General features: G+C 35.1%; 1 protein-coding gene across 1 annotated transcript in view; it reads left to right on the top strand.

Moving 5' to 3' along the window:
• Positions 1-13,183, top strand: part of LOC149779749 (ATP-binding cassette sub-family C member 9-like) — a 215,442-nt gene that overhangs the window by 142,616 nt on the left and 59,643 nt on the right. Inside the window, exons 21-23 of the mRNA XM_089940609.1 lie at positions 3,632-3,710; positions 7,375-7,622; positions 10,275-10,435. Of these exons, the coding sequence (XP_089796735.1) occupies positions 3,632-3,710; positions 7,375-7,622; positions 10,275-10,435 (488 nt within the window). The remainder of the gene's footprint in view (positions 1-3,631; positions 3,711-7,374; positions 7,623-10,274; positions 10,436-13,183) is intronic.

Raw genomic sequence — 13,183 nt, 5'->3', positions numbered from 1 at the left:
AAGTTTCCCACACCCAGTTTTTATCAGCATCATAGTTGCATTGGATTTGTGGAAGGGTAGCTCTCTTATGAGTCTTCTTTTGATAGAACAAGGTCAAGCTTTCAGGATATGAAACTGATTCTTGGTTTCTGCATAATAACTCAACATACCCACTCTTAAAACTTCATAGGATGGTAGGTCCAAGGTCAAGGTTGCTCTCACTTAAATTGCAGTTACTGTTTGTTACACAAACACACTTCCTGCTTAATAGCATGGACAGCTTCCATTTCATGAAGGGTCCAAAATCAAAAGGTGGCCTTATTTCAGATTTTAAATTGGCTTATGCATACAGATCGAGCCCAAACATTACAGGTCAAAGCCATTTGAGGTCAAATGATGTTAATTTTACTTTTATAATAGCTGTTCTTGGTCAGGGGATCAGCCCTTCTTCTGACAGCTAATTTTTGGCTCATCTGACAAAGGTCAGGTAAACTTATGGTATCGCCTTGCTTCATGTCATGCATTATTAGTCCATCACTGAATGTTTGTCAGTTAAATTGGTTTATATCATCAAAATCTCAGAGCTAGATCCATCCATATTGTAAGGCAATACTGCAACTGATTGGCTAATCTTTTACCATTCTGGTGGCCATATTTCTGACCTGATTTTAATAAAACTTGGAATATATGCTTAATCGCAGACAAGTTCAGTAATGAGTAAGATTCATAAATACTGTTGAGGTGATCCTGCATCTGGTTGAGCCTGTTGTCAGTCTGGGGGCCATATTTCTGATCAAGTTTTTATCCAACTTGGAATGTATGCTTATATCATCATGATATATGCAAGTTTGATAATGAGCAAGATCGATGCATTCTAATGAAGTAATCTTTCATTTGATTGGCTAACCATATTGCCCTTCTCAAAGCTGTAGTTCTGATCCAATTACGACCAAACTTGCAATTCTGTGAAACACGTTAAATTTGGGGTGTTCCAGTTTTCATTTTGTTTCATGGGTGAGCTAGGCCACAAAGTCACAACAAAATGTCAACCAAGCTGACAGCCCCACCCATCATATGCAATGGAAAAGCATCACCCATTTCTTTGCTGTAATACCGTGACTATAGAGAATGTGAAAGATAATTATGCTAAGTACATACATGATGAGGAGCACTGAAACATACTGATTGTTTACAATTTAATTTGATTGCAAAATTTCATAAACATGAAAACTCATGCAAGATTTTAATGACTCTACTTAATGTACAAAATAGTAATAAAACAGATTTATTACTCACTGTCTGTGTTCTTTATTTCCCAAAGCACATAATAGTCCCATTCATGAATACATGTTTATGCAGCTAACTGTGAAATAAACAATCAGCAGATTATTTCTCTATTCTCAAAGTTCATTTCAGTCGGGTCTCTCCGAAGTGTATTTCTGATCCAATTTTGATCAAAATTACAATTATGAACATATGTCATCAAGATCCTGGGCAGTTTTGAAAGTATGTAGGATCCACACTTCTTGCTGAGGTGAACTTGCATCAATTGGCTGACCTTGGAACCACTCTTGAATGTCGGGGTTTATTATCACGGATGACTTTGATGATGAGCAAGAGACTATGCCTATTAATTACGTTAAATAGAGGATCTCAAACGAATTATGATTTAATACTGAATTTATGAAGTGACTTGAATAATGTCCAGCTTTTGTGAGCCTTGGCTTGCAAAAGCTGGACATTATTCAATGAGTTTCATAAATTTAATATCAAATCATTACCCGTTTGATATTCGTTTTATCAGTTTTTTTCCAGTGGAATTATTTAGATAGAAAGAAGAACAAATAATTTCATTCATTCTGACATGCTGCACCTTTCATTTGTTGTATGTAAAAAATAGTACAAAGTTGAACTAGTATTATCATTTATATGTAGATTAGGGGCCCCAAGTGGCCGAGTGGTCTAAAGCACTCACCGTTAAGGATCACTGTCATCTCACCTCTGTTTGGGTTCAAGTCTCAGGCTCGGTTAATGTGAGTATGTGAGAAAGCTTGCCAGCTTCTTGTGGGTCCATGGTTCTTCCTCCACCATTTATACTGGCCGCTATGTATAACCTATCTTGTGCCGAAAATGGTGTTAAACCCTATAGCAACAACCACAACAAAAGTAGATTATACTTTTCTTACAAAATCTAAGTCATAGAACAAGCTTCCTTCTGATTAAACATAACATTTTACACAGACATATTAATGTTTCAACACAGAATGTCCAATGCACGTTAATGTCGCAATTTATGATGCAGTTCCCATTTGAGTGCAGTAGATGATGTATGTTTGCATAACTTAACATATCAAAGAAGGTTTACTGGATGCAGAAATTCCCGTATTTACTGTAATATATTTGTGATCAGATATTTGCAGCACTGGAACAGTAGACTACAGAATATGTAAACAAATTTCATTTTGAGACGGAATTGCGACACATATTTACCATGTAATTATGCAGTTGTTGGATAAACTTTTGTCAGTTTTGAGACCAGTCTATGTTCACATTCTTTACATGAGTTTATTTAGTTCTGTAAGTTAACATTTAAATCATGATTGTATATAGGGTGGATTCCATGCTACAGGTTTACTCCCTCCCCTCTACAACCCCACCTCACACACCAACTATCAACTAAGCAATACCCTTAGTTTTACTTCATCTTCTTCTTGTCTTGGGGTTTTAGTCATTTCTTATGTTATGATATGTTATACATGACATAACAAGCCCCTGTGGTGGTAATTTGGCCATATTCAGACAGATGAAACCATTTGTTCCCAATTCCTTTCATGACTTGAAACAAAAATTAGCTGCTAAAATGTTCATTGAAAACAAAAATTCCAGAAGGCATGGTTACAGAAGTTTTCCCACGATCGTAGCCAATCAATAAAGAAAATACTGCACAATAATTTCATGGACTTATTTGGACCAATCAGACTCACATAAAGTGATATGTTTACATGTTATAATATCAAAAATATTAAACTGCACACACTATACGCAAAAAGTGTATTGACTATATGATAATTATTAATAATAATTAATTATTATCTTAATTAAATATCTTTAGAGCCATTGTTTAGCTTGGTATAGTAAGATTGGTTGTTTTTGTAGGGTTTAATGCCATTTTTCTGCACATGATAGGCTATACATGGCAGCCAGTATAAATGGTGGAGGAAGAACCTGGGAAAACCCCGGAAAGAACCACTGACCCATGAAAAGCTACTAGCAAGCTTTCTCACATAACCACATTGGCTAAATCCAAGACTTGAACCCACGCATAGGTGAGATGGCAGTGATCTGTAATGGTGAGTGCTTTAGACCACTCAGCCACTTGGGACCCCAGTAAGATTGGTAAAATCAAAATGATATAAAGTTTGGAAGATAGTTTACATATGATTTGTTCTTAAAAAAATCCACCATCCTGAAATGGTCAACTGTGAACCGTTGTCATGGAAATAATATTTATGATTAATATTACAAATTTCATAACATCTACAAATTGATCTCTCAAAAAGAAGATTTCGCCAGAATGTGAAATTTGTGAAATTCAGACTTTTTTTGGTTAAAATCGGCAATTTGTAGAAAATCGTTTTTAATTTTATTTCAGGTTTCTCAGAGACATATCTCACAGGGAGAAGAACCTGGTGTTGATGGCAAGCTTTTGGAAGATGTGGATGAAGAGAAAGGTAAAGACCTAATATATTATTTTCTTCCCTTACTTGATAAAAATATATATAATTTCCCAGTGTTGGTTATGTATTTTTAGCTGAGCTGGCCATAAGGCACATCTATCAATGGTCACTGAAGATCAAAGTTTTAGTGAACCTTTAGGTATGAATACCTTTTGATCATATTCAGACATCAAGTTATGATCACCTTTTGAGCATATTAAAACATTTAGGCATGAATACCTTCTGAGTATATAAAAACATTTAGGTATGAATACCTTTTGATCATATTCAGACAGTTATGAATACCTTTTGAGTATATTAAAACGTTTAGGTATGAATACCTTTTGAACATATTTAAACATTTAGTTATGAATACCTTTTGAGTATATTCAGACATTTAGGTATGAATACCTTTTGAGTATATTAAAACATTTAGATATGAATACCTTTTGATCATATTTGTACATTTGGTTATGAATACCTTTCAAGTATATTCAGACATTTTGGTATGAATACCTTTTGAATATATTAAAACATTTAGGTATGAATACCTTTTGAACATATTTAAACATTTAGTTGTGAATACCTTTTGAGTATATTCAGACATTTAGGTATGAATACCTTTTGAGTATATTAAAACATTTAGATATGAATACCTTTTGATCATATTCAGACATTTAGTTATGAATACCTTTCGAGTATATTCAGACATTAAGGTATGAATACCTTTTGAGTATATTAAAACATTTATTTATGAATACCTTTTGAGCATATTTAGACATTTAGTTATGAATACCTTTGAGTATATTAAAACCTTTAGGTATGAACACCTTTTGAGCATATTTAGACATGTAGGTATGAATACCTTTTGAGTATATTCAGACATTAAGATATAAATACCTTTTGAGTGTATTGAAACATTTAAATATGAATACCTTTTGATCATATTCAGACATTTAGTTATGAATACCTTTCGAGTATATTCAGACATTAAGGTATGAATACCTTTTGAGTATATTAAACATTTAGGTATGAATACCTTTTCAGTATATTCAGACATTTAGTTATGAATACCTTCTGAGTATATTCAGACATTTAGATATGAATACCTTTTGATTATATTAAAACCTTCAGGTATGAACACCTTTCGAGCATATTTAGACATTTGGTTATGAATACCTTTCGAGTATATTCATACATTAAGGTATGAATACCTTTTGAGTGTATTCAAAACATTTAGGTATGAATACCTTTCAAGTGGATTCAAAACATTTAGGTATGAATACCTTTCAAGTGGATTCAAAAATGCATATTTCCCTCTAAATAGTGCTCCCATTACTAAAAAATTTAAACCTAGAAAGCTCTAAATGGTTTAATAAAAAGACAAAAAAACTCTTGGTTAATTTAAACCAAATAGGATGGATCATTGCATCATCAGACTTTGCTACTGCAATATACCTGGTATTTGACTTATTGATGAATGTCAACCAGGTATGTACAATCATGCACAGTTTGGTCTCTTGTTTTGTTAGTACTTCATTGTGTTTATGATTTTCTATCCTTAAATAATAATATTTATTCCACAGTTAACAATGTTTGCTTGTTAAATTAATATACGTATCTTGCTTTACAATTCCTTGATTTCACACTTGATAATGGTTACATGAAGATTTTAAATTTCTTCTTCCCTCAGCCAATATCATCTTTCCAGAATGAATAATAATTTTCCTTAAATCAGTTATTTTCTCCCCTTGTACAACATTTCATAATATTTGCTGACAGTAATTAATATCTCATTGATCAAAGGATGGTGTTTTATGGTACATTTGGGGTACACAAAACATGCCAATTTAATCTCGCAGCATTTATGCAGTTTTCAATACAGTCCATTTTCAACACTGCATCTAAGTTTCACTACCGTGCACTTAACCCTTTACCTCATGCAAGCGTCTTTGGACGTCTCTACTCCATTCGCATGGAAGCACCTTTTGACGCCTCTACTCCATTCGCATGGAAGCGTCTTTTGACGCTGCTGTAAACATCAGCCCTTTTGAGCTGGTTTTCATAGCGCCACCTTCAGGGAAAACCCCCCATTAGATACTCCATTCATTTCTGCGAATGACAATTATGTCAGATCACGTGGTTGCTATGTATGCACTGGTTGATATCTGCTATTTAAAGTAACTGGGTCGTAATCTCCACTCTCCAAAATGGAGGTCGCGAATTTCATTCAGTACATACAAAGTTTTCACGATTAGGATCACAACCATGAAAGATTCAATAACTGAGGTAAAGGCTCTGATATTGATGGAGGCAGCAATTAGTTTTTATAAATTATCAAATTCAGATGACTTAGTGATGTAGACACAGACAAAAACCTTGTAAATTTCAAGTATCGGAAATGGCAGCTATGGTTGGTCACACGGCCTCACTGACATGACGGTGAACGAGTTCTCTCTCAATTTTAAGCACATAAAAAGTTCTTCTGTGAAAAATAATTACACACCTATAACAATCGGACTTTACTCTTAAATTTTACCACAATAATAGATGTATACCAAAAATGTAAAATGGTTAAAATTGCTGTTAAACGTAACATACACTACATTGCTTAACAGTTCACAGGCAGGATTTCATTCAGTACTTACAAAGTTTTCACGATTAGAATCACAACTATGAAAGATTCAATAACTTAGGTAAAGACTCTGATATTTATGTAGGCAACAATTAGTTTTTATTGATTATCAAATTTAGATGACTTAGTGATGTAGACGCACATAAAAAATATGTAAATTTCGAGTATGGGAAATGGCAGCTATGGTTGGTCAAGCGGCCTCACTGACATGATGGTGAACGAGTTCTCTCTCGATTTTAAAGCACATAAAATATTCTTCTGTGAAAAATAATTACACAGCTATAACAATCGGACTTTACTCTTAAATTTTTCCACATATAATAGATGTGTACCGAAAATGTAAAATGGCTAAAACTGCTGTTAAACATAACATGCACTACATTGCTTAACAGTTCACAGGCAGGCTTATGCGTATGCTGTCGACTAAGTAACAGGTGTTCTATTTATAGCGCGCTGCACTTTGTCACTATGCCCTATGAGGTAAAGGGTTAAGGTGAAAATGCACTTCAGATTTTTTTTTATCGATCAAACTAAAGATGAGCTTGAATTTATAATAGAGTTTAGATTTATATGAAAGTGATGTGTTTCTGTATTACGTCAGCATGTATATAAATTATTAATAATTTGCTTGATTACTTAAAACCACTTTCCACAACAGGCAAATTTTATTAAGATGTCTATATTTTATTATTTGCAAATCATCATGGTCATGGGCATTTATATATGGTGTACATATTTTACAGACAAAATAGGTCATTGTCACAGTTTTCTCGCACATTTTTGCAGAGCGTAGATGTTTGAATTCAGTAAAGTCTTTTCTTATTCTCATTCAGTTTGGGTTTCACAATGGTAAGTCAGTTGCTATAGCAACATACTTGTAATGTGATCAGCCAGACCAGCCACCTTTGATGTATTTAGCTGCCATTTTCTCAGTATGATGTAACCATTAATGGGTTAAAAGTGCCATTAAAACTGACAAACCTATTCCATGTTGCATACAAGGTTAAAACTCAGTGATTGTATACTATTGGTATTTGTTTTTAGAGGAAGACCTTAATGAAGAATCACTGCCATCAGGGAAATTAATTAGAAAGGAACATCAGGAAGTTGGAACAGTGAAGATGTCAGTGTATCTGTGTTATCTGAAGGCTTGTGGTATTCTGCTCTGTATACTTGTGGTGCTTATGTTACTGCTGAATCAGGGGCTGCTTGTGACAACCAACTTCTGGCTGTCCCTCTGGTCTAGTGCCTCCACTGAATATTATGACAATCAGCAAACCAATTCAACTGTAGTAAGTTCATCTCTGTTTTTCTGTATGGTTGTCTGTGTGTGTATCTTTCTGTCTGTCAATTAAGTAGTCTGTTTGCTAGTCTGTCAATGTTTATTATGACTTTTTGTGTTTTTCTCTGTCTGATGTTTCCAATTTGTTCAAAATGATGATCCAGATGCTTGTAGATGAAAACATAATTGCTTATAGATCGAATGCATCTCTTCTCTCTCACTCTCTCAAAATGTTTCGTATGGTATGTTATAAAAGTTGAAAAAACCACAAGTTGCTTTATGAGTGAAGTTTTTTTCTCTTGTATGTGTGTATATATATGTGTGTGTGTGTGTGTGTGTGTGTGTATGTTTGTGTGTTTGATTTTATAACAACTCCATCATGCACAGCAGACGACATCAAGGGGTTTTCATTTTTTCTCAGTTTTGAGCCATAGTAGCTCAGTTGGTAGTGCATCAGACTTGCAATCAAGAGGTTGTAGGTTCTATTCCCTCCAATGCCAGGTTCTTTTCCCTCCCAGGCCAGCTTGGATCTGCTTGCCTAGGTGTCCTTAGAAATGGTACTTATGTAGCTCCCATATTCTAAGCATTTTGTTTTGTTTTGTTTTATACACCTGTCTTAAAATTAAGGTCACAGCAACAGAGGTGCTCCCGTGGCACACGATTGTGTGATTGGCACAAAATTTGTATGAATTCATGCACTTGGAAAGTGGTGATGGACAAGAACTAACACAAAGGAGTTTTAAGTCATGCACATGGAAATGTACTGTCTGCTGTGTACAGGTTTATTCAGCCATTCACCCTTAAAGTGCTGTTGTGTCAAAAGTCAAGCCAGTAGAAATATTGTATTGCTTGTTATGGCATGTATTTTATCGCAACTGTTTACACATCTGGTTTCTTTGGCTTGACATGAATGATGGTTAAACTAAATTTCATTGGCATATTGGGCCCCATTATAAGCATTCTGTTGTAGTTTGAACCTTGCATCAAGGAAGTTTTACAAATGTGCATTTATAATACAGGCTATCTACAAGACCCAAAATTGCCTAGTCCCAGTGTGGTTCATCTTTAGACGATGAATTTTCAGCAAATACTGGCTTTTCATTGTGATGAAGGCAATTTATTTTTAAAACTTGGAAGTGTATGATATTGGAGCTGGAGTTGATTTTGAACCTGAAAATAGTGTTAAATACGACTCCAGTGTACATGATGGATGGACAATAACAGCATGATGGTCAACCCCTCATTTAAGAGGTATTTCAAAATTATATGTAGTAAAAGCAGACAAACAATCCAAATTAAATATAGACAATTTAAAAGTAGTTTGCACTTTCAGTTTCTTTTCTTGCCACAATTTAGCACTGCGGGATCACATGCTACAGAACTGTATAATCCTTTCAAAACAGTTCTAAATTAAGAAGTAAAGCTATTTATTTAATCCAAATACCTCTTTTCAAACAAGTTGACTTTGGCATTAATGGACTAAAAATCCTAATACAGTATTATGGAAACATAAATCTGGCATACCACTCCTGTTGTCTAAGTGGTTAGACCATCTGCCTCAGAAGCAGGAGGTCACAGGTTTGAACCTCAACCAAGTCATACTAAAGACTTATAAAAATGGTATTAGTAGCTGTCTCATTTGGTACTCAGCATTAGGAGGTTATTGTTAGGACTGGTTGGCCTGGTGTCAGGATATTGCGACTGGATGGGACTTGATACTACATGTCTCCAGCAAGATGTCCAATGTTAGCATTTTAAACTTCCACAATGCAGACATCATAGCGATATGACTGAAAAAGTGTTGAAGCTATATTAAAATCCCAAGTCACACACACACACACACACACACACAAATCTGGAATTGTACACATTAAAGTGCTAATTCAAGAAAGTTAAACTTTGGCAGTGACAGATCTTATTCAGGAGCTGAAGTATCCAAAAGACAATACCTGTGAACTGTGGAAAATTGTGCACAAAAGACATACCTGTGAACTGTGGAAAATTGTACACATAATACCTGTGAACTGTGGAAAATTGTACACAAAAGACAATACCTGTGAACTGTGGAAAATTGTACACAAAAGACAATACCTGTGAACTGTGGAAATTGTACACAAAAGACAATACCTGTGAACTGCAGAAAATTGTACACAAAAGACAGTACATGTGAACTGTGGAAAATTGTACACAACAGCCATAAAAAAATCCAGTTTTAAAACTTGTTCCTGCTGACTACACTAGCTCTGTGTATGCCCCTTCAGACATCAGACTGAATGGGGTTTCTCAGTACAGATCAATAGTCATACACAGATAAGAAACAAATTAAGCTCAGAAACAATTTATAGGCAAAATTTTGATTTCAGCAGGGGTCTGACAGAGTTGAGCAAGAAGAAAGAGAGATGGATATTAAAGTGTTACGTAAATTTTCGACTATGGTTGTTTCCTCCTCCCCTCTTATTTTTGTTCAACTCCCCCTTATCTTTTTGATTGTGGGGAAAATCCTGCCTTATGATAAATTCCTGGAAGAATCTCAGCAGCCATAGAAAATGCAGACCAGTCACCTATATCTATGTATAACTTAAATCAATGAAGGTATTTCATCTAAACTCTAACCTTTTTATTTGCATTTACTTTATATATGTATTTCCTTGTATATTTTCAGGCCTTTGACAACAGCCATTATTTACATGTTTATGTAATTTTATTTGTTTTCGCTGTGGCATCCACCCTTGCTTCAGGCATTATACTCCAGTTTACAGGGGTACGAGGGGCACGATGTCTCCATGACGACCTGTTGACAACAATACTGAATGTGCCAATTAGGTGAATATATCTCTTACAACTCTTTTAAATGTTCTCTTAAAGAAGATGGAGAGGAGGCTGGACTGAAAGAATGATATTATTCTCAGTTCAGAATATATTGGATCCAGTTGGGGTTATTAACTCCTGGGTATTGCATTATTAGGAAGAACTATGTAATGAGAGAGAGCTATTGAAATTCTATGGTTTCTGATAAACCATGATTCCTATGTCTTAGCCAGCTATTGAAATTCTTTGGTGTCTGATAAACCATGATCCCTATGTCTTAGCCAGCTATTGAAATTCTATGGTTCCTGATAAACCATGATCCCTATGTCTTAGCAAACTATAGAAACTATATGGTTTCTCATAAACCATGATCCCTGTCTTAGCAAACTATTGAAATTCTATGGTTTCTGATACACCGTTGTCGCTTTGTCTTAGCCAGCAATTGAAATCATATGTTTTCTGATAAACCATGATCCCTGTGTCTTAGCAAACTATAGAAATTCTTTGGTTTCTGATAAACCATGATCCTTATGTCTTAGTCAACTATTAAAATTCTATGGTTTCCAATAAACCATGATCCCTATGTCTTAGCCAGCTATTGAAATTATATGGTTTATGATAAATCATGATCCCTATGTCTTTCCTAGCTATTGAAATTCTATGGTTTCTGATAAACCATGATCCCTATGTCTTAGCTAGCTATTGAAATTGTATGGTTTCTTATAAACCATAATCATTTTGTCTTAGCCAGCTATTGAAATTCTATGGTTTGTGATAAACCATAAACATTTTGTCTTAGCCAGCTATTGAAATTCTATCATTCCTGATACACCATGATCCCTGTGTCTTAGCAAACTATAGAAACTATATGGTTTCTGATAAACCATGATCCCTATGTCTTAGCAAACAATAGAAATTCTATGGTTTCTGATACACCATGGTCTCTTTGTCTTAGCCAGCTATTGAAATTCTATGCTGTCTGATATACTATGATCTGTCTTAGCAAACTATAGAAATTATATGGTTTCTGATAAACCATGATTCCTATGTCTTAGCAAACTATTGAAATTCTATGATTTCTGATAAACCATGATCCCTATGTCTTAGCTAGCTGTTAAAATTGCATGGTTCCTGATAAACGATAATCATTTTGTCTTAGCCAGCTATTGAAATTCTATGCTGTCTGATATACCATGATCTGTCTTAGCAAACTATAGAAATTATATGGTTTCTGATAAACCATGATTCCTATGTCTTAGCAAACTATTGAAATTCTATGATTTCTGATAAACCATGATCCCTATGTCTTAGCTAGCTATTGAAAATCTATGGTTTCTGATAAACCATGATCCTTATGTCTTAACCAGCTATTGAAATTCTATGATTTCTGATAAACCATGATCCTTATGTCTTAATCAGCTATTGAAATTCTATGGTTTCTGATAAACCATGATCCTTATGTCTTAACCAGCTATTGAAATTCTATGATTTCTGATAAACCATGATCCCTATGTCTTAGCTAGCTATTGAAATTATATGGTTTCTGATACACCATGATACCTATGTCTTAGCCAGCTATTGAAATTATATGGTTCCTGATAAACCATGATCCCTATGTCTTAGCCAGCTGTTTAACTCATTCGGCCTCGATCCCATCTGTAGGCGTGATCCGGTTTCTGCATTCATTGGCCAATCCCACCTGTAGTTGTGAATTGTTTACTGCATTCAATGGCCGATCCCGTCTCCAGGCGTGATGAATGTGTGTTAGATACAACATCTCTGATTGGTTAGAAATGGTTTATTCCAAGAACTAAACAACTATTAAACCAATCAGAAATGATTTTACTTTCAGTTGTGGAAATTTGAATTGTTCTGAAGCAAAAGGCTAAAGTTTGAGAGCGGTTTAACTACACGTGTTCTGTTCATGAAAAATCGTAAATGATGGCGGAGGGAAGAGTGATTTTTTATGAGAGCAAAAATGAGGAGTTTCTCGGGTTTGATCTCGAAAATATTGAGCAAGCTGAGGAAAGATATGTTCAGCAGTTGAATATTTTGTGAGATTTAGATTTGGACGTAGAAGTTTCTGAGACTGAATCGTCCGAAAATGATGATGCTGACAGCGATGATGATGGAGTTCTTGCGGATAAACGTTGCGCGTAAGTTTGTAAATACTGGATAAATAAGTTGTGAAAAACTTCGACAAATAGGGAAAAAATTACATCAATGTGTCGACAAATTCAGTTGAAATAAATGGTGAAAAACTTGTGGATTTTCTTTGGATATAAGAAGAGAAATTAAGGTAAGAGTGAATGTTGTTGTTGTTGTGGGGTTTAACGCCATTTTTCAGCACACGATAGGCTATACATGGCGGCCAGTATTAATGGTGGAGGAAGAACCCGGGAAAACCCCGGAAAGAACCACCGACCCTCGAGAAGCTACTGGCAAGCTTTCTCATATACTCACATTGGCTGAATCTTAGACTCGAACCGCCGCAGACAGAGGTGAGATGGCAGTGATCCGTAACGAAGAGCACTTTAGACCACTCGGCCACTCGGGGCCCCTAAGAGTGAATGCATGTGCACGATGTTTTCAAACAGGTAAAAACTATGGGGCACAAGCAGCTAGACACGGCTTTGTGCTTCTGAGGCATATCAGCAGAGATACTGAAAACAGTGCTGGGGCCGAATGAGTTAAATTATATGGTTTCTGATACACCATGATCCCTATGTCTTAGCCAGGTATTGAAATTCTATGGTTCCTGAT

This window comes from Sinohyriopsis cumingii, chromosome 17, assembly GCF_028554795.1.
Source record: "Sinohyriopsis cumingii isolate HCF-2022 chromosome 17, ASM2855479v2, whole genome shotgun sequence".
Taxonomy (NCBI): Eukaryota; Metazoa; Mollusca; class Bivalvia; order Unionida; family Unionidae; genus Sinohyriopsis; species Sinohyriopsis cumingii.
The sequence above is the reverse complement of the archived record's forward strand: the minus strand, read 5'-3'. Positions and strand labels throughout refer to the sequence as shown.